General features: G+C 40.3%; 1 protein-coding gene across 1 annotated transcript in view; it reads left to right on the forward strand.

The window, feature by feature from the left end:
- ZCCHC2 (zinc finger CCHC-type containing 2) overlaps positions 1–15,293 on the forward strand; it is a 42,570-nt gene extending 27,277 nt beyond the window's left edge. The window contains exons 9-14 of the mRNA XM_061590301.1: positions 1,239–1,368; positions 2,250–2,314; positions 5,040–5,131; positions 9,634–9,762; positions 11,070–12,512; positions 13,450–15,293. Coding sequence (XP_061446285.1) covers positions 1,239–1,368; positions 2,250–2,314; positions 5,040–5,131; positions 9,634–9,762; positions 11,070–12,512; positions 13,450–13,517 — 1,927 coding nt within the window. The 3' untranslated portion in view covers positions 13,518–15,293. The remainder of the gene's footprint in view (positions 1–1,238; positions 1,369–2,249; positions 2,315–5,039; positions 5,132–9,633; positions 9,763–11,069; positions 12,513–13,449) is intronic.
- The last annotated feature ends 7,524 nt before the right edge of the window (positions 15,294–22,817 follow it).

A 22,817-nucleotide genomic window follows, 5' to 3' on the forward strand; every position in this document is an offset into this window, starting at 1 on the left:
GATGGAACCCTACCTTGGTAGCATCAGCAACTATAGGAACAGTGGGGAACAAAGGCTAAGGTCTGAATCGTATTCTTATAGGAAAAAGCCCAGCGACAGCCAGGAATTAATAAGTAGATTGCCCTTGACATTGGGCTGCAAGAAAAATCCCGATTTGCACTCTCTGCTGGTTTCTCACCTTGAGGGTTTTCCTCTCTTTGGCTGGAGTGTTTTTGGGTGCTTCCTGTCGAGAACTTGCAAGTTCCCACTGGGGTCAACTCCCAAGTCCAGGGCAATTGATCCCAGCTAGGCACAACCTGTGCCTCCTTTCCCAGGGCTGAGTTAAACAAAGAACAACTCTTCAAAGTGGGTAGACTGCCATCACCCTTAAACCTGGGCAAAGGGGAAACCCAAAGTGCCAGAAATAGACCTGCCAAGGATTCCAAAAGACAAGAGCCAAATCTGCACTCCTTATCCTGGAGCCTTAAGGGAAAATACCCAACTATATGGTAATCTGTGGCTAGTTGGCCAAAGTGCTAGATTCAGAGCCAATTTCCGCCTGAAATGAACACACCTTGGTAAAGAGGTAGCTTTATTAAAATGAACTATAAGTACAAAATAGAGCATCAAACTAATTCCTTAAACCAAACACCTCCAAGGGTTAGGTTAAAATACAAAAGGCTGTGTTCAAGTCACAGATAAAAAATAACAAAGCTGTCTAGTCCAATCTATATTCACACAATATAGGTAAATCAGCAGAGTAACATCATGGTTCCACATCTCCTCAGATGTATAGCCCGGATAGCAGATGGAAGATGGGACCCCAGCATCAGGTAGCACCAAGGAACATTGGGGAACAAAGACCTAAAGTCTTGGTTCTATTTTTATGGGGGAAAGCCCAGCAATAGCCAGGAATTAATTAGTCCATCAGGGGGCTTTCTGATGATGAAATCTTCTGGAGCTTTTGCACCTAACGGTCACGTACTTCTCCAACCCTCCCAGGCCTATAGCCTTGAGGTACCAGTCTCGGCTGATAAGCAGGTCTTCTTGTTTACTGCTTAATCAACTGAGTTCAGTTGTGAGAACTGACAGTCTCATGGCCTCTCAGAGGCCCTAATTCAGGCAAGATGTTTTCCCCACAATTCTTTCCCACAGAACTATTTTAGCTGACACCCTTTCAAACCAGGCATTCTTGACACTTCCCTCCTTGCTTTTTTGCTTACCTTCAGTGACATAACCTTATGTATCTCTTATAACAGCACAGTTACTACAAAATGTTCTTCACTTGATGGCTTCAACATAAATTCTGAACACAACGGTGTGGCAGACTGGAGAAGAAAAAGCTGTACCCTTCAGCAGCATCCAGAGCATTGTGCATTACTTGATCAGGTATTTATTTCATGTGTCATGAAAGTAAATATTACCTCATTGAATTCATGTGTTTCATTTTTAATGTTTTTGTAGTTGCAGTTGTTATTGGTTAATTACACCACTTTTAACAACTTTAAAAGATGACAAGCACCTTATTTCTGTAGATTGAGTGGCAAGTACTGGGGATACTATTTCAAAAGTGGAAAAGGAGTAAAGCAGAGGGTGGGGCAGGACACATGGGGCACAAAAACGCCCTAGAGATTTTTACAGCATTTCCAAATTTTCATGGAATGGACATGACAGTTCATAATAAACATATGACTCTGTACCTTTTGTTTTTACTTGGGCAGTGATATTCATCTGAATGAGGGTGAGAAGTAATGATTATGAAGCTGAAACCAAAATCATTGTCTGCTTTTCTTCCGATTTTGAACTGGGTTGTGCCATTCCCTGTACAAATTAAGGATTAATGTTATGAGGTCTGCATCCCCTCTTACAAGCCAGGTGCTGCCCACAGCGCACTAGTTGAATATCCGTGATTTGAAGCAGTGAAGCCCTTTCTGTGTGGTTCTCATCTTCTGCACTTCATATCTACATCTTAAGCAATGGAAACGCTGGGTGTTTAAGCTTAGATAGAACTTGCAAAGAAGCACTGTAGTAAAGATTAATTGCAGATATCCATATAGGCTCAGTTATTACAAAAAGGTGCCTTGAGTGTACCTGCACCAGCAGGACATAAACCTAGCAAATTGTGAGAACTGGTACATGGTATTCTGAATAACCAATTGTCATATGGGAGGAGAATAACTTGGTGTCAAAGTTCCTTTGGCCTAAATGCAGTTGTAAAGATAGTTCATCTCTGAAGTGGGAGGCTTTTGATCTGCTATTTTGTCATCTAGTATACAGGAGAGAAGAGAAGTTTGCCTGTAATAAGCAAGAAGAAAGGAAAACTGCAACCAGAAAAGTAGGTACTAACTTGACTTTTAAAAGAACCAGAATATTGCGTATGTGTTTATCAAAATATGGCCGTTAAGTGCAAAATCATTTTTATTGGTTTCTGTTAGAAGAAAACTGAACACTAATTATCTTTTTCAGAACTAAAACTACAAATGGAAAACCAAGAATAAACCATGGTTTCCACTTGTGGTTTGTTTGGAAAGAAACAGACAACGAGCACTGGTTTACTCAAGTTTACCTGAGTTTGTGGTCTGTTTCATCCTATTCCCAAGCTGGGCAGAGCATAGTGGGAGTGATTGAGCAGCATGCTTGAGCATGATGCTCATTCACAGTAAGTAATGGTTTATTTCGTAGGTTGCATCCACTCCCTATTTTTACAGCACATTAATACCACTTTATAGTAATTGTGCCGCCCGCCCGCCACAAATCCTGGGAACTGTAGTTTACCTCACAGGGGTACAATTTGCAAGATCCTTAACAAACTGCAGTTCTCAAGATTCTTTGGGAGAAGCTGTGACTGTTAAAGTGGCATAAATGTGCTTTAAATGTGTGGTGTGGATGTGCCCTTATTGTGGCCTACCATGATGTGGAAACCAGGTCTGTCATGCAGATGTTGACATATTATCTAATAGACTCACTAGAGGTGTCCATATACATACAAAATATTATTATTTTAAAATAATGCACTATATTATACAGCCGCAATAGTGGCTGTATACTATAGCCAGCATGGATTTTTCGCATTGCGCAATCTTAAATTGAGGGGGGGAAACACCATTCTGATGCTCCCCATAAGCTCATTTCAAAACAAAACCTTACAAAACTTATACTCCTGAACTCAGAAATGCTTGCTTAACAACCCTCTAAATTTTCATGGCGATATACAAAACAGTCAGAGAGAATAGAGAGTTCAAACTGTAAAAAGGGGGGGGGGAACCTCAGACCCCTTTTTGACTTTTTTGTGTCACAGTTCTCATAATCTGTTGAAATTAATTAAAAATCAGCCATGTTCACAGAGTACCTGTCATCCTATTACTGACCTTGCCCCATACTCTGACCTTCATCTACTGCAGTTTAAAAGTTAAAAAAAATGCCTGGCTGAGAAATTTAAGAAATCTAGCATTAAAGTCAATGATAAGCCTGGGCATGCTCAGTAAGAACCAACTGTCAGTGTTCTAAATGCCACTCTTAGCTGCTTGGCTAATCGGGGCCACACCCACACCAGACCTTTATTTCACTTTAGACAGTCATGGCTTCCCCAAAAGAATCCTGGGAAGTGTAGTTTGTAAAGAGTGCTGAGAGGAGCCTCCTATTCCGCTGACAGAACTCCAGTGGCCAGAGTGGCTTAACAGTCAACCGCTCTGCTTGAAGCTCTGTGAAGGGGAACAGGGCGTCTCCTAGCAGCTCTCAGCACCCTTCACTAACTACACTTCTCAGGGGGGAAGCCATGACTGTCTAAAGGGAAATTAAGGGTTGGTGTGGATGTGGCCAGGGACAGCTTTGGTTTAAATTTGGGTGACAAGGTACATGTGCTTGCTGTAGAATAAAAAGGTGGGGGAGAAGCTGAAAAACAATGATACTGTTTGTGTTTTCCAAGGGAAAGGGAATTCCCCTCTGCCTAGTGCCCACCCACCCAATCTTTTCCCCTTCCTGCCCTCCTCCTCCCCTCTCTGCCCCTCCCCCAGGTCATTTACCTATCCTAAGCATGATTACACAAGAGTAAATCCCACTGAACTCAAAAAGCATGCAAAAGATCAAACCTACCCTTCCTTCCTCCTCCCTTCTATCCCCCCTCCTTGCCCCTTCCAATCCCCTCCTTCCCCCTCCCCCTTCCCCATGGAGAGTTTTACCTATCTTAAGCATGATTGCACGGGAGTAAATCCCATTGAACTCAACAAGCATGCAAATGATCAGACCTGCCTTTCCCCTCCTCCTTCCCTCCCCTCTTCCTCCTCCCCTGCCCACTCCAGCCCTCCCTCTTCTCCTTCCCCCCATGGTCCTTTTTACCTATCCTAAGCATGATTGCATGGGAGTAAATCCTCTGAACTCAGTAAGTATGCAAATGAGCAAACCTGCCTTCCTCCGCCCCACCCCCATCCCCTGTGGTCAGTTTCACCTATCCTAAGCATGATTGCTGGGGAGTAAATCCCACTGAAAATAAGCATGCAAATGATCAATCCATTTTCAGCAAACTTGCACAGGATTCCATCTCTTATCTCCTGGATTAAAAAGCAGAGAAAGTCACAAATAGGCAAAAAACCTTGCAGTTTAAGAATGTACCTAGAACCAACGGGTATTTCTATCAAACTTTAAAAACCAGGGAAATTGGGCAGCTAGAGTGAATGCACCCAGGGGAGCAGGAGACCTGACCTCCTCTCTGAGATATTGTATCGCCCTACAAATTTGTCAAAGACTAACCCAAATTGTGTTTGCATTTTCACAGTCCAATCTACTTCCTGTGTAGCTTGAAAGAATTTGGTAACATGTGCCTCTGAGCATGTGCATTCAATGTGCTTTAAATGTATGGGTATGGATCTGCTCTAATAAACACTTGGGTTACAATAATCATAGTAGTAATTAGTAATAAATTCTAACACTTAAGTTTTGGATGGCACAACCCATTTCCTTGAATGTCTTTCAGCTTGAATTGAATTTACTGACCTCATAGTCTTACAAAACAATTTATTACCAGTCCCATTTGGAAAATAAACTCTGTTTGTATTCTCATGCAGAGATAAAATAAAGAGAACTGACACCAGGTTTACCATCAGATCTAACTGTGTAAGAGTTGCAGATGCCCCTCTCCACCCAGGAACAGCAAAAGGTAGGAAATGTAGTTGGAGACTTTTCAAGTACATTGGAGTTAGGTTCTTCACCCCTGATTTAAGAGAAACTTTCTCAGCCCAAGGGCCATATTCTCTCTTGGACAGCCTTCAATTGTCAATACCAGTGACAGACAGGACCAGAGTTAAAATTTGGTGGAGCAATGGAAGTGGCTCTTACCTTAGTACAGTAGGCTACATTCCAGTTGTTTTTTATACACTGGTATCACTTCATCCAGCAAAGCAAGTGGCAGCATCATAGATGAAGGACACATTCCTGTCAGGCAAATATACTTAAGAGTGCAGAGCAAGAATGGTGAGGGTTATGGCCTGGGAGAGGAAATGGCCTAAGGAGAGTCTTGCAGCCACTTGTAGAGGCTCGGGGGGCCATGTTTGTTCACTGAGCCTGGGTTTCCCCAACCCTGTTTAAATTGTTAGATTTATGCAGTAATAAATACATTTATGCAGGCTTCTGTGTGTTGACAATTACTATGGCGTTTGGAGATGTCCAAAGTCTAGCTTCCATCAGTAAAATTGGTGGTTATTGTTATGTGCCTTCAAGTTGATTATGACTTATGGTGACCCTATGAATTGGAGACCTCCAATAGCATCTGTTGTGAACCACGCTGTTCAGACCTTGTAAGTTCAGGTCTGTGGCTTCCTTTATGGAATCAATCCATCTCGTTTGACCTTCCTCTTTTTCTACTCCCTTCTGTTTTTCCAAGCATTATTGTCTTTTCTAGTGAATCATGTCTTCTCATGGGTCCAAAGTATGGCAACCTCAGTTTCATCATTTCAGCTTCTAGTGATAGTTCTGGTTTAATTTGTTCTAACACCCAATTATTTATCTTTTTTGCCATCCATGGTATGCACAAAGCTCTCCTCCAACACTACATTTCAAATGAGTTGGTTTTTCTCTTACCCGCTTTTTTCACTGTCCAACTTTCACATACATACATAGAGATCGGGAATACCATGGTCTGAATGATCCTGACTTTAGTGTTCAGTGATACATCTTTGCATTTGAGGACCATTTCTAGTTCTCTCATAGCTGCCCTCGCCAGCCCTCGCCTTCTTCTGATTTCTTGACTATTGTCTCCATTTTGGTTAATGACTGTACCAAGGTGTTGAAAATCCTTGACAAGTTCAATGTCCTCATTGTCAACTTTAAAGTTACATATATCTTCTGTTATTACTTTAGTCTTCTTGGCGTTCATCTGTAGTCCTGCTTTTGTGCTTTCCTCTTTAACTTTCATCAGCATTCGTTTCAAATCATTACTGGTTTCTGCTAAGAGTATGGTATCGTCTGCATATCTTGCTCCCTCTGATTTTCACACCTCCTTCATCTTGGTCCAATCCCACTTTCTGTATGATATGTTCTGCATATAGATTAAACAAGTAGGGTGATAAAATACACCCCTGTCTCACTCACTTTCCGATTGGAAACCAATCGGTTTCTCCCTATTCTGTCCTTAAAGTAGCCTCTTGTCTAGAGTATAGGTTGCACATCAGGACAATCAAATGCTGTGGCACCCCCATTTCTTTTAAAGCATTCCATAGTTTTTCATGATCTACACAATCAAAGCCTTTGTTGTAACCTATAAAGCACAGGGTGATTTCCTTCTGAAATTCCTTGCTCCATTTCATTATCCAACATATGTTTGCGATATAATCTCTGGTGCCTCTTCCCTTTCTAAATCCGTCTTGGATGTCTGGCATTTCTTGCTCTATGTATGGTAAGAGCCTTTGTTGTAGAAACGTAAGCATTATATGCATGGGATATTAAGGCAAAATTTGGACAGATTCAGTCTCAGTAGCTTGTAGCAACTCTGTTGGTATGCCATCTGTTCCTGGTGATTTGTTCCTTCCAAATGTTTTAAGAGCAACTTTCACCTCACATTCTAAAATTTCTGGTTCTTCATCATACGGTTCCTCCGCAGATGGATCTGTCATCCTCGCATCTCTTTTATAGAGTTCTTCAGTGTATTGCTTCCACCTCCCTTTTATTTCATCTCGGTCAGTCAGTGTTCCCCTGTTGATTTTTCAGCATCCCTACCCTTGGTTTAAATTTTCCTTTAATTTCTCTAATCTTTTGGAATAGGGCTCTTGTTCTACCCTTTTTGTTGTCCTCTTCTATTTCTATACAATAACTATTGTAATAGTTCTCTTTGTCCCTGTGTACTAGTTACTGTATTGTTGCATTTAGGGTTCTGACGGTGTTTGTATCTCCTTTTGCTTTCCTTCTCTCTTTAACCATTTTAAGAGTTTCTTCAGTCATACATTGAGGTCTTTCTCTCTTTTTAACTAGAGGTATTGTCTTTTTGCATTTTTCACTGATAATGTCTCTGACTTCAATCCATAGTTCTTCTGGTGCTCTGTCAACTAAGTTTAAAACCTCAAATCTGTTCCTTATTTGATCTTTATATTCTTCTTGGATGTTATTGAAATTGTATTTTGGCATTATGATTGCTTTTTTGTTCTTCTTTAGCTTTACTCTGATTTTTGATATGACCAGTTCATGATCTGTACCGCAGTCTGCTCCTGGTCTTGTTTTCGCAGAAAGTATAGAACTCCATCTTCTGCTACCGATTATACAATCAGTTTGATTCCTATATTGACCATTTGGTGATGTCCACGTGTACAGTTGTCTTTTTGGTTGCCCAAAAAATGTGTTTACTAGAAACAAATTATTGGCTTCACAGAATTCAATAAGTCTTTCTCCTGCTTCATTTCTATCCCCTAAGCTCAATTTCCCTACAATTCCTAGTTCTTCTCTGATCCCTACTTTTGCATTCCAGTCCCCCATGATTATCAGCACATCTTGTTTTGGTGTGTGATCAATTTCTTCCCATGCATAAAATTTCTCCAATTCTTCTTCTCTATTTGCCATAAGAATGTAGACTTGGATGATGGTTTCTCTTCCCCTCCCCCATCCCAACTCCAATCACCTGATTAAGGGATTAATACCTGAGTAAGGTCCAAATCAACATACAAATATCTTGAAGATCAAGATCTGAAAAAATGGCAAATTGATTCTACTGGTTCTTCTTAGGAGACCCAGAAGGAGATGTCCTTGTTGAGTCACTGCATTGATCCCCCTCTGCTAATTTGTCTTCCAATCTAATTGAATAGATGTGTTGGCAAGACTTGGTTTCTAGTCAGGAGTCCTAGTATCCTCCCACTAGAGATGGATTTATATCCCAGTAATTGCACCTGTCAAAAAGGCCAGCCCCTCAAACCAGTTCTTGTTGTTGCCAGCATTTGCCAACTGACCAGTCTAAAACCAACCCTGCAAATTAGTACTCTGCCACCACTCCTTATGTCCAACCAGGATGGGCCAAGATACTTATATTCTTTGCCGGATACCCTTAAGCTTCCAAGAAGCAAGAGCTAAAAGCCAGACTCCCTGGTTTTGGAGCCTCAAGCTCACAGAATTGCTGCTACCTTCATATCTTGATGCAACTACCATTGCACTAGAGTAACTAGCCATAGTGACCAATTTCTTGATCCCAATAGCTCCAGATGTTGGGTGACTACAATCTTAGCATATTTGGCACTAATTGGTACGCCTGCAGTGCCACCACCTCTGGATAGAGCTGGAGTCCTTCCTTTTTCTAGAGTCAGTTTTATATCTGCTAGTCTACCCTGTGAACTGTGTGAGCACTATTTACAAACCAGCTTCTTTGCATGCATACAGACAGGTCATTTTGCAATCTGACTTCCAAAGAAGCTTTCCAATTTATATTTTATCACAGATTTTCATTTGTCATTTTTCCTGCTTGCAGGAAAGTCTTGTATATTCTTGACATCTGTGAATCACTCTGGTCTTCTACTTTTGTCAGAGTTCCTGTTCTGGAAGGATAATGTTTTCATTTGCTATATCAACCCTAGGAGGACAGTGGTCTTTCTCCCCCCCTCCCCCCCCTGCAGTTGTCATGATACCTAGCTGCCAAGTAATGGATTCTCCATAGAATCGAGCACCATGCTATCTGGGTAATGGCTGTATTCTCTGAGTGTTTTGGGGACATAAATACCCTAAAAAGGCAATGCAGCTGCTTGCTTGCAAAGGAATGATGTATCATTTGGCAGAGTCGCCTTTTTCAGCCCGTTTTCTGACCTAAGGACACCGCCAGTTACCTGTAATTGCACATACCAGGAAGGGGAGAAATGGGTTGCTTACTGTAAAATGGCAGGGAAATTAAGTGTTCCAAGAGGAAGTAAAAAGTCTTACTCTTTTGTGCATAAAGTAGCTCTTTGAAACTTGACACTGGATAGTGATATATCACCACAGTGATGTTGTGCAATTGTAAAGGTTTTTATTGGATGATTTAAAAATTCCCTATTATTTTGAAAGTAGCAGTGTTAAAGTAGAACTGACTTCAAAGAACTGATATCTAGGTGCCTAGGTAGCAGGTGGTGTTGCAAAAAAATCACAACTTAATATGCATATTAATTGACCATGTCTAGCAGTAAGTAATCTTTGCTGAAATGAAATCTCTTCTAGATTCAAATGTAGACATTGCAATGGGACATGATACATGTGGAGAAACCTCTTCAGAGAGTTACAGTTCTCCTTCTAGTCCACGGCATGATGGAAGGGAAAGCTTTGAAAGTGAAGAAGAAAAAGACAGAGGTTGTATATCTGTACTTCTAAAATAATAAGAGTATATATAATTCCTATAGCGTGCTTTTCCTTTCATTTGGATTGGTGTACCCAGGAAATAGACACAAGAAATAGCATTAGTACCTCTACTGATAACTAGGTATTATATAAACACATTCTAATTGAAGATTTAAAATCTGGATTCCTCTGCGCAGAGGGGGATAGCTTTACTTTTGGATTCCCCCCTCCCTATTTAGGAATACTAAATATAGTATCAATATTAAACCATAAATATATCTGCGAAAACTGCAGTACATGTTTGGAACGTTTCAGAACATCATACCGCAATGTAACCTGCAACTAATCTTGTGAAATTCCCAAATAACTTACTTTCCTTACATGTATAACCATATTCAGAGTGGCTTTAAATGCCTCTTTTGAGCCCATAGATCAAGAGGTGACTATTCTATTTAAGCTGCATCCATTCCATCTGCTTTATGTACCCACAAATCTCTACTCTTTATCAGTGTCATTATCAGCTCTTGCTTTGTATTTAGCATCTAAAATAAACTTAATTTAGTAATCTCTGCCTGTATGTATTCTGTGTTCTCAAAAGGAAAGGCTTGGAAAGTAATACAAGCTTTGTCAGAGCCAGGCTTCAAGCTTTGCTCAATTTACATGGAATCAGAACTGCCCTGTTGGTTCTTGAATTGATGTAGCTTGCCAAAATTCCTTGTTAAGTATTAGGATCTTAAAGATATAATTGGGTTTTCTGAAGTAAAACTTGGTTGTTAAGTTTATTTTTGATCATTTAAAAACTTGATTGGTTGTTGAATATCATTAGATAACTACTTTGTAGCTTTCCCACTGAGAAGTTAATGTATGTATTCAGTGTGGCTTGTCAGGATATTATATTCAAAATTTATTTGCAAAGGCCATGCCTATGTCACAAATAGTTTTTCACTTCTTGTTAACAAAAACAAAAATTAAATGAGATTACTTTCATAGTGCAGTAATGTTTTTTAAAGTTGTGAGCAGAAGTGTCTTTCCAGGACAAGTGTATTTTTAAAGATATTCAAATGATGATAGTTTGCTATACAGTTATTTTTGTGGCTTCCAGTTGTGGTACAAAGTTGGATGCTTCCTGTTAGCAAGAAATGGGAAACTGAAAAATGACAACGAACACTAATGAATATATGATGGCTTTAATCTTTTTCCCCTCGTTATTGTAGAATAGCTCTTGTAATATTAAAACTATCTAAAGGAGTTAAGTCTGGGAAATACTGTTTTTAGAACCCTTAATGTTTAATTGTTTAATGATGCCTTGTTTTCCACAGACACAGATAGCAATTCTGAAGATTCTGGGAACCAAAATGTGATGAGATTTACTGGTTATGGTGCTACAGACCTCAATAAGTCACCTGCACAGATTTCAGTGAGATCAGACAATGGAAATATTGTAGAGGATCCTTTGAATCCACAGTTTCAGCACATTTCCTTTATGCCTGCTCTACACTACGTGGTGCACAATGGTACACAGAAGCCTGAAACTGTAGTCCAACCACCCATATCTGCTGATGGAAAAACTTTGGGAATGGTGGTTGCAAATGCAGCTCCTGTTGGATTGAGTTCAGCTGGTGAATCTGAAAAACACATTGAACTTTTGTCTTCCCCTTTGCCAGCCACTTTCCTCCCACACACAGTCCAGCCAAGTAGCCATGCATTGCATTTAGCAATACACAGAATGAAAATATCCTCACCACAGGCATCATCTGAAAGTTGTACAGTTAGTGGACCACAACAGCAAACAGGAAACTTAAGCATTGGATCACCAAACACTGCCTTTATCCCAGTCCACAACCCAGGTAACTTTTCAGGATCCACAGTTCCTACTACAGACCCAGTCCCAAAACCTGCATCCCATGTGATGGGCTTAAATCAAATGGTGCCTCATGTTGAGGGCAACACAGGAGTGATCCCTCAGCCTCCCAATCTAAAAGTAGTTGTTCCTGCACCTGGTCTCTCCACAGCACTTCCACCAGCTTCTTTTACTGTACCAGTGACTCTTCATGCTACCAGTGTGTTGCCCAATCAAAGTACAACTGTGCTGAACACTGTGGCATCAACACCACCACCTCCATCATCTGGTCTCTGTGTTAGTCAGGTCCAACCTACTGTTCCTCCTGCAGTACCTACCCACACCCCAGGTCCTGCACCTAGTCCAAGCCCTGCTTTAACACACAGCACTGCACAGAGTGACACCACGTCCTATATTAGTGCTGTTGGAAATACTAATGCCAATGGGACTCTATTGTCTCCACAGCAGTTGGGGTCTGGGCCTTGTGGGTCTTGTGGTCGCAGATGCAGCTGTGTGACCAATGGAAGTCTTCAGATTAACAGTTACTTTTATCATAATCCACTTCATGGACAATTCTACAGAGTTCCACCTTTCTTCCCTCTGCCATCGCTTTGCAATGGTAGCTACCTCAACCAAGCACATCAAACCAATGGAACACAGATTCCTTTTTACTTGCCTCGGGCCTCATATGCAAATGGGCATCTGATGCATGACCCAGTAATGGGGAGCCAAACCAACTATGGTATGCAGCAAATGGCAGGATATGGGAGGTTATATCCTGTGTATCCAGCTCCAAATGTGGTTGCCAATACTAATGGATCAGGGCTCAAGAAGAATGGGAATGTGTCCTGTTATAATTGTGGTGTTAGTGGGCACTATGCACAGGACTGTAAGCAGTCATCTTTGGAGGCCAGTCAACAAGGTAATCCTAACTCCCAACATGGTTGCTTCTGAATCCACTTAGCTTCTGTTATTCACATGTTACTCCCATCTTGCTATCTGTGGTTTGTATGACTGTGTGTGTGTGTGTGCGTGTGTGCACGATTGTCTGTAATACCATCTAGTAGTTTATAGTTGGCCCAAATGGTTACATTGTCATGATGGCATTTATATAACCAAGCAGAAACTGGGCCACATGGCACCAGTTAGGGAAAAGCAAATGGAAGCTATTACTGCACTTACTTCCCTGTGTTCTTAGAATTTGTACTGCCAGAATGTGACTCTGTATCTCTTTAATGGCACATCACAAAACAGACAAACACATGGCTTTTTCAATTGGTAATTCACACATACTTTATATGTTATGAGGTCAAAATAGGCCATTTGCTATCCCTATGCATAGCTTTAAAAAATCTTCTCCCTGTAAATGTGACTGATCAGACATTTAAAAAAATACATAGATGTGCATAAGTGTGAATAAACCATTAAAATCAAGGGGTGCCATCAGTTTTATAGCTGTATTCTTTTTAATATTTGTAACTGTAATGTATTCATTTCAACCCCTTTGGCTTTTTTTATGTGTGTTTATATCTGGTAAAACTTGAACAGAAAAGACCAATTTGGTAGGCTGAAGCTATGTGCTCTCAAGTAGTCCCATTGAAATATGTGGAATTGCTCTGAGATTGTCAAGTCTAGTATACTGTGTGCTTGTTGGTTGTTCGGAAGAAACTGTTTTAGGTTTACCTTTTTATTTAAAATCTCACTTCTGGGCAGGCTATGTAGATGTAGAAAAACCTCTTTTTGGATAGAAAAATAGCATTTGTGGAAGAATATGTTCACTTTGGGGTTTTTGTAGCTTTTCTTATAACTTTATTATTAAGTGTAAGCAGTGACTTAGTAAGTTCTTTTTCCTATTCTAGGCACTTACAGATTGAGATATGCACCTCCCCCACCCCCTTCTAATGATACGTTGGATTCTGCTGACTGAAACCAAGTAAACATTGCCTACATACCAAAATGAAGGTTGGGAAATCTGGGGAGTTCTTTGGATTTGAGAGATTCCTTGTCTGTGTTTATATTCTTTTGCATTTTTTCATTGCTCGTGAACATCTGTTCTAATACAAAAGAAGAAAGCGTTTTTGCTCCTGGTCTGACTTGCATAAAGCATGATGCTATCTTGGCCAATCAATCAAAAGAGTATTTGAATGAATAGACTTTTGCACTGAAGACTTAAGTCATGCAATGTTTACTACATTTTTTTTTAAAAGGTCATTTAACCTCTGACTACACTGGTTGAACAGCCATATGGTTGAAAGGGGAAACTTGGTCATGCTCCCACAAGTCACCTTTCCCTTCCTCTTCTTGTGCTGCTATTGTTCTTTTCTCCCACCTTTGCTGGATCTGCGTGTCTCCATGGCACTGTATGGGTGTTCAGCCGTTTAAATAGATCCAGCCCGTAACTCTAGTAAATTCCTATGCTTGTGAACTGATGGGGGCATTGCTTGCTTTTCTTGAGAGTCTGGAAATTCACAGTAGTATGCGTGAAAAATCTGACAAAAAAAAAAACTCATATGTGCCTAAATAAAAATTTAAAAACCATAGGGGAAGGCTTAAAACTGTGTGTTAACTTTTAAACAGATTTCTGAAATAGAAATATGTTGAACAATTTTATTTCTGTTGTAGTATTTTTTTTTAAGCCTATTGGTTCAAAGTGAGTAACTGGTATGAATGCCTTAGTTGGTGTGTCTGCATTTGTAACGACAGTTGGCAGCAAGTACCTTTATTAAACATAGCTACTTTGTCAATACAAAAAAAGACTTGATTTTTAACATCTTCCCCTTTAGGCTATTGCAGTGTTGTGTTAGAATGTAAATGGTTTATTTTAGTGTGGACAAAAATCTGTATGTATTCTCCAGAACCGTCAGGTATTTGTATACTAGAACCAGTCTACCAAATAGCAATGTCACTTTCTTATGACAATTTTACCACTGTGTGATCACGATATAATGTGAAAGGCTCCAATGAGTGTGAAGATGGATCATGTTATATCACTAAGTTTAACGCTGCTGTATTTTATTTCTAAAAGCCAAGATGTACTAAATTGCTTCCAGGTAATATTTGATTTCTTAAGTGCACTGTGAGTTTATCTGGAAGGAAACTTTTTGACTGTTGAAATCAACACTGAACTACCATCATTTGTGTACCCAGAGGTATCACAATACATAGAAGAAATGTAGGTTTTGCTTAAAAAAAGGTATGCAGCAGAATGAAACCCGTCAAAATATTTTTCATTTTGTCTAATTTCTAAACAAGAAACTTGAAGAAGCTTGATTTACTACATTTCTTCATAGATAGCATTTATATTTATAGTACCAATATATTTTGAAAGTGAGGGAGTAAATGGGTAGATGAGAGCTTTAATTTAAAAGAAAATTAGCATAGGAAATTATCTGTTTAAAAAAATACTTTTATTTGCCCTGGGTATGTTGGACCATATTAAAAATGAAATAACCGCTTCTGAGTTTAGCAAGGGTGTCTAAAGCACCAGTGGACTTCATTTTCACGTATCTGCCAGTTTACTTTATGGAATTTTATGATTTAAGATACTGTACTGAAAAAAGGAGGTATGTTGCCTTCTCTTTATTTGTATGTTTACCATATACTTTGATATTTGAAATGTTATGTACTGGAAAGGTCACTTATATTTCTAGAACAGATTGGATTTTATGCAGCATCTTTCCCTGAATTAAGAGCAATAAAAAAAGAAAAAACATTTTTTGAAAATACTGTACTTTTATTCAAGACAGTGAAATGTCTTATCCATATCCTGCAATGAAGGTTGGAGAGTTAGGATTATTTTAGCATGCTCAAACTTGGAAAGAAGTTACACATTTAAATGATTTGGAGGAGGGTAAGAATCGCTGTGTAGCTGAGCTCTCAGCTAGCTCAAACGAGGCTGAAATGACAGGAAAAATGTCCTGACTGACATTATAAAGTGGCTTATGCCCCACTTACAGGCAACGGTTGTACAAAATCTTTTTGTACACCGTCCAGAGAGCCACTCGCTATGGGCGGTCTATAAATAAAACAAATAAAATAAATAAACGGTTACTGATGTGGTAGCTGCCATCTTATGACTGCTCCAACACCATACCTAGTAACACATGCAGTTTTTCCCAAATTATGAGCTGCATGTTACCCACTAATGGAGAAGATAATCAGTATTGTGATAATATAATCATACAGCATACCTTCACCACAGGTGGCTGGGAGTTGCATATGTTAACGGGAGCAGCTTGGGAGCATCCACAGGGCAATAGCTGCCTTGCCGCTGTCAATAAGATATAAAATAAGCCTTACAATAAAATATTGGTGCTTCTCCCAAAAAGACACACAGGCTTGATTTTATACCCAGTCAGCTGTATGATTGCTCCTCCTGGAAAGTTACTCAGTACAATACACTATATGTGGTTTTGCTGGTTTTTATAGCATCACTAAGCTAGCTGTTGAGAAGATTCACCATTAATCTACCTGATCTCAAATTATTAACATTGTGGAACAACCACTAAATAGCTATTTGAGCGTTTTACCATGTGGCTGGCTTGCATGAATTGATCCAAATCAATGAACAGTTGTTGCATGTCTTGTGGTTAGAGTTCATGTTATTTCATGTTTGGTTACATTATGCTTCTACTCAAAATAATGGGTAAGGTAGCTGTTAAATTACAACTTCCGTTTCAACTTCGTGAATAAGTGGTCTGGTACAGCATACTAGTTAAGAGCATAAGATGAGGGTTGGAATTCCATGGTTCACTACATGTAGGTGGTTTTAGCTAAGCCCTATCTTGCAGCTTTTATGCCTTCACATGTAATATGGAGAGATTACTGGCCTACCAAACAAATTTATGTAGGAATTCTGGGGATATATGCCAAAATCCTCAGCCCTTAGGAAACGCAACATATACATCCAAGTGTTCTGTGAACAATATGAAACCAGTTATCAAATGCATTATCCTGTTCCTACCTGCTCAGTCATCACAATGGATTGGCAAGTGTCTGCTCCAGGATGAGGCGGGAATATGATAGGATTGCTCAACTCGTGCAAAATGACATTGCAGACTTACCAAACAACTATTGCCATTCAGGTCCAGCTGTAGGGATGAAGAAGTGATCCCATACAGGTTGGTTTGACCCTTGTCAGCCATATCGATAGTGGAGGGATTGGGCAGGAGGAGGCTTACCTACAACACAAACTCCCCGAAGCTCCTCTTAAGTCTGAAGGGAAGCAGAAGACTCATTTGGGCTTCCCTGGCAATTTTGCTGCCCAAACGGAATCTGGGGTGTCAGGAACTCACCCTTAGCCTGACCATCCACTCTCCATGGGACAAGGGAATTCTACTCCACACTGGACATTTGTAGGTGGGTGCACCAGAAGTTCAACTCAAATCTTAAAACTGCCTTTTCGGGTTTATCGTGTGCTTGAGGTCTATAAGAAGGTAATAAACCTGGCTTGAGTGTACAGCTTACAAACTTACTCATGATGGGAGTATTAAACGAAACATTTTCTATTTGGTCTCTTAGAGGACAATTTAGCATCTAGAGAAGAGTGTAAAGGCCACAAGCCAGGATTTTACACGCTTTGATTACATGGTTTTGCTGGTGGTCTTAGAAGGTACAATTTATCCCAACTGTGAGATCAAATGTTCCATTAAGTTAGTACTGGTCAAAAGTGTTAACCAATTTGAACTGGTGTAGTAGAATGAGTTCTAGGTCTTAAAATCTAGGAGAAAGAACTGCTTTCTAAAGTCTCTTCCTAGCAGAAGACTACGGTTGCATTTTAAGTGTGCTTACTTGGAAGTGATTCCGTTTGAATAGGGGGACTCTTGAATACACATGCATGGAATGGGGTTGTACAAAAGCTAATATACTTGCTCCTAAATGGAGCAAAGTAAATAGTAATAATACACAACTGCACTATTGCTAAACAATTTAAAATTATTAGCGATTTAAAAACCTGAAGTGATAACTAATATTGTTTAAGGTGTAAGTACAAAAACACATAGTTTCTAAAAAAGAACCTCTGGAATTGAATGTTAGTAGTGATTTAAGGTAAGTAAATGTACATGTGGTTTTCTGAAATAGCAATTCCTTGTCACCATTTTGTGTGCTAGGAACTATAGGGTAGGGGATGTTGTTTCCCTTAGAGGTATGATGGGGGTGAGAAAGGATGTGTTCCCAGGGGCAGCGGAGTCAGGACTGCTCCAATCACAATATGGCTGAGAAAGAGGAGCCGGCAAAAGTCCCTACTTTGCCAGTTGTGCCATTTTACTGTCTTCATTCCGCCATGATGCTGTAGATGGGATGGCATCATTTCTCAAATGCAAGGTCACAGAACTCAAATCACTCATCTCGAGGTCGTCTTATTTTTTTTAACCCAAGAGGACATAACATTAATGGAGAGGATTTCTGTCAGATGTAGAGGTTTTTATGATTAGGCAGAATATGAATTCACTAATAGGAAAAAAAAACTTTGCAGTTTAAGAAGTACCTATAGCTAATAGGTATTTCTATCAAACTTTAAAAAGCAGCGAAATTGGGCAGCTATAGTGAATGCACCAGGGAGCAGGAGACCTGACCTCTCTGAGATACTGTACTGCCCTACAAATTTGTCAAAACTCAAAACAGTTTGGGTTGGTCTTTCACAGTCCAATCCACTTCCCGTGTAGCTTGGAAGAATTTGGTAAGATGTGCCTCTGAGCATATGGTGAGTGGTGGCAACATCTGCCATCTTCAAAGATGGAGAATTACATTTTTGTATGTATGTTAGTGTTCTTTGGTTCTTTCCTGCATTACTACTGATTCTACAGAGAATCTAACCTAGAAAAGTATTATTCATCCTAGAAGTCTGTGTCAATTTTATTTTCATTAATTTCAAAGCCTTTTTATTGGTCAGTGTCATATGATGAAGAAATACTTTTGTGTTTCAAACTGAAGGTTATGTTTTATTTCTATTTTGGGTGCATGAACAGTTGAATCTGAAACTGCAGTTTGATGTAAAATCAGACTGATTACAATGTGTTGCTACTTAAGCAATGAATCTAGCTGTTGGAAAAAACAAACTTGGCCAGCCCAATGTGCATGTGTTCAGTTTGCTATGCTTAAACCGCTCCATTTAAGGAAGGGTGGTCAATTAAAAACATAGAGCACACATAGAAATTTTCTAGAATATATTTCACCTTCCACTGTTTTCTTATGCAAACTGAGACAGTGCTCACGTCCATTGGAGACTATTCTGCCGAATAGTCAATGCCATTATTCCACAGTTGTTTTTGGAGTTTTTTTAGTGTAAATTATGCAAAGTATTGCTGTACTTCACATATTCACAAAAGCAAAAGAAAATGGTTTACTATAGAAAACATTAAAGTTGCAAAGTAAATCAAACATATTTAAAGTGACTATCTGAACTATACCAACTGTGTTAATATTGTTACAATATCAGCACAGCACATGTCTTGTTTCTGTTATTAGGGCTGATTGCAGGTGTTGCTACCACTCACCATATGCTCAGAGGCACGTTACCAAATTCTTCCAAGCTACACAGGAAAGGATTGAACTGTGAAAGACCAACCCAAATTGTGTTTGCATTTTTACAAATTTGTAGGGCAGTACAGAGATACTGTGTGCTTACTGAGTTCAATGGCATTTACTCCTGTGCAATCATGTTTAGGATAGGTAAAACTGACCAGGAGGAGAGGGGGAAGGGGCAAGAGGGAGGAGGAGGAGAGGGCAGGTTTGATCATTTGCATGCTTTTTGAGTTCAGTGAGATTCACTCCTGTGCAATCATGCTTAGTGTCAAGAATGCTCAGCATTTTCACCAGGGAGTCAACTTCCAAGCCCAGGGCAATTGATCCCAGCCAAGCACAACCTGTGCCTCCTTTACCAGGGCTGAGTAAACCAACAACAATCCTGCAAGGTAGGTAGACCACCACCACTCCTTAAACTGATCACCCACTCTGGGCCAATGGGAAACCCAAAGTGCCAGAAATAAACCTGCCAAGGATTCCAAAAGACAAGAGCCTATGATGCACTCCTTATTTTGGAGTCTTAAGGCAAAATACCCAACTATATGGTATTCCGTGGCTAAATGGTCAAGGTGCTGGATTCAGAGCCACATTCCCCCTGCAATGAACACACACTGGTAAAAAGAGGTAGCTTTATTAGAATAAAATGTAAGTGCAAAAACGTAACAGCAACATAATTCCTTAAACCAAACACCCCAAGGGTTAGGTAAAATACAAAAGGCAGAAAGTTCAAGTCACAAGAGAAAGTAACAAATCTGTCTAGCCTATTCTGTACTTACACATTATAGGAAGACAGAGTAACTTCGTAGTCCCACTTCTCCCAGAGATGTATAGCGTGGATAGCAGATGGAAGATGGAACCCCCACATCAGGTAGCACTAAGGAACACTGGGGAACAAAGACCCAGAATCATAGTTCTATTTTTATGTGGAAAAGCCCAGCAACAACCAGGAATGAATTAGTCAATCGGGGCTTTCTGATGTTTTCACGCTTCATAATCATGCGCTTCTCCAACCTTCCCAGTCTCAAGCCGATAAGCAGGTGTTCTTGCTTACTGCTTAATTAACTGAGTTCAGCTGTGAAAACTGAGTCTCATGGCCTCCCAGAGACCCTAATTCAGGCAAGATGTTCCCCCCTCCCACAATTCCTTGCCACAGAACCATGTAAGTTAACAACCTTACAAACCAGGAAAGCCCCTATCCAAAAGGAAAACATTGTGAACAGTATCACTGTTTTTCAGGGTTTCCCCCACCTTTTTATTCTACAGATATGTGTAGTCTCCCACCCAAATTTAAACAAGCTGTCATTGCCCACATACACACTGGAGCTTTCTTCCGCTTTAGCCAGTCAGAGTTCTCCCAATGAATCCTGGGAAGTGTAGTTGTGAAGGGTGCTAGGAGGGGCCCTATTCCCCTCACAGAGCCCCAAAAAAGGGACTGACTATTCATCCACTCTGGCCACTGGAGCTCTGTCAGAGGAATAGGAGTCTCCTAACAACTCTCATCACCCTTCACAATCTACACTTCCCAGGTAGGGTTGCCAGGTTCTTGGCCTGAGACTGATCCTGTATCTTTACGATAAGAGAAAGTCGGCCAAGTGCAGGTGTTCTTGCAACACTGTAATGGGAAAAACCACAAGGTGGAATTCTCCCTTCCCCCTGCACAACTTTTAAAGATACAGAAGACCTCTTGGTTGCCAGGCCCGGCCTCCAAGAGGTCTTCGGTATCTTTAAAAGATCATCAATCTTTTGCTCTCCCAACAATTGACCTACCGCTCTAGAGTGTCCCTTGGCTGATCTTAACCAGCTGGAAAAACTAGTACCATCTTCAAGCATTTTACTAGCTCATTATGTGGCCTGTAGGCAATTAAATGATTGCTTGTTTCTTAGGGCTGCACCAAAGGGATCAGAAGCTAATAGCATGCATGAGAGCAAGTGCTTAGTTGAAGGTAGGGGAGACTGAGCAGGGAGGTGGGGAGGAGGGTCCTGTGGTGGTGACGTAGTTCAGGGGTGGCTGAAGCTGAGCAGAAGGAAGACCTGTGCCATTGTGGGAGAACTAGGTGCTCCTTGTACCATCTCTGTCCCAATCAATATGGAAAGTTATGGCTCTTAACCATTTTGCTAATGTAGTTCAGCACAATTCCAAATACCCTGTAAGAAAATCCAACTTCATACTAAAAGGTGGCTGGTTACACAGTAAACTATGTCTCTTCATGCAGATCAAGAGTTCAGTGGGAAAAATATAATTTCAATAAGTAATAAGACACTAGCTGTCAGCTTTAAACTGGGGCTTATTAATATAATGCCAAGATATAAATTGGGATTTTAATTTGAGCTGGGGTTCAGCTTTGGAACATGAAGAAAAAAGTGCCTTTGAGCAGATACAGAGTGCATTTTCCTCACCACTGCATAACTACAGAGACTTCCCAAACATTGAGGAAGGAGACTAGTGCTTCCTGACAAATGTGAGACCCCGCCACTTTTTCTAGAGGTTAAGCACTGACATAAGCTGATCAGATTGCATAGTACCATTGTGCTAAGGTTCACTACTACAGTCTGATCTTACTTTCTCTACTGTCTTAGCATAGGAAGCTTTACAGGGTGCTTAGACCTAAATTAATTTTTCAAGGATGTTTCCTGTTGGAAAGAGGAAAGATAAGGACTAGATGGACCTTTCGCCTGATCCAGCATGGCTCTTCTTATGAGGAGCAAATATATTAAGTCAGTGTAAATAGGGGAAAAGATTTTGCCTGGGAGAGAATTGAGATAGATTTGATACTCCTACGCATAGCTTAGAGATCACTCTGGGCAGAGACTATGTAGTGCAGCTGACACACACACAATTTTCAAGAAGTACTTAAAATTCACCTGTTTGCAAAGACAGTGGACAGCTTAGGTCTATGTATCAGATGTTGTTTAGGGTTCTAGCCAATTTTTCTTCTACTCAGAGTAGACCCATTGAAATGTATGGACATGGGTAACTTGAGGCCATTAATTTTAATGGTTGAGTAGAACCAACATTGGACACTGCCCACAGTAGCAGGGCAGTTAATTTCATTTTGGCAAGCAAGGTAGGTACTAAAACATGCTCGTGCATTTTAATGGATGCAATGTTAATTACAATGCATGCTCTATGGAAGCAAAAACTCAGTTTGGGCCTTGGTGCGAGTGAAATGGCAAGTAGACTTGAAACATCCTTACTCCTTTGCTCACATCATGTTTTGACAGCTAGAAGTATTGGCCCATTCTTCCCACTCAACAAGGGACCCCTGTCTATGTGTGTGCATGTATAATACAGACAAGTAAGCAGGAACCCAACCAGAACTTGGACTAAAAGGTCTGTACTAAGTTATGCCCCTTTCCAGCATACCTTCAAACCATTTATAGCAAAAGGTTGGAGATGTGGGGGTCCTTCCATGACACCCATTTTATGCATGTAAATTGCTATCCCAGATCAAAGCAGTCAAGGCTTTCATATTTCCTCAAATGCAATATTGCCTTCATTTGACAAAAATCTATACCAAGCGATGCATGCATTTGGGCAAATCAGCCTTTGGGAGTGGAACAGTGGGGATGTGGTGGACTAAAGACAGTTTGTGGGAAACCCTGGAGGAGAGGAGGCCTATTTGGCTGAAGAGGTTGGGGAGACGACTTGAATGGAGGGATTCAGATGTTGAGAGCGAGAGCGTGAGCGCGAGTGTGAACAAGG

The sequence above is a fragment of the Rhineura floridana genome, chromosome 1, assembly GCF_030035675.1.
Source record: "Rhineura floridana isolate rRhiFlo1 chromosome 1, rRhiFlo1.hap2, whole genome shotgun sequence".
Lineage (NCBI taxonomy): Eukaryota > Metazoa > Chordata > Lepidosauria > Squamata > Rhineuridae > Rhineura > Rhineura floridana.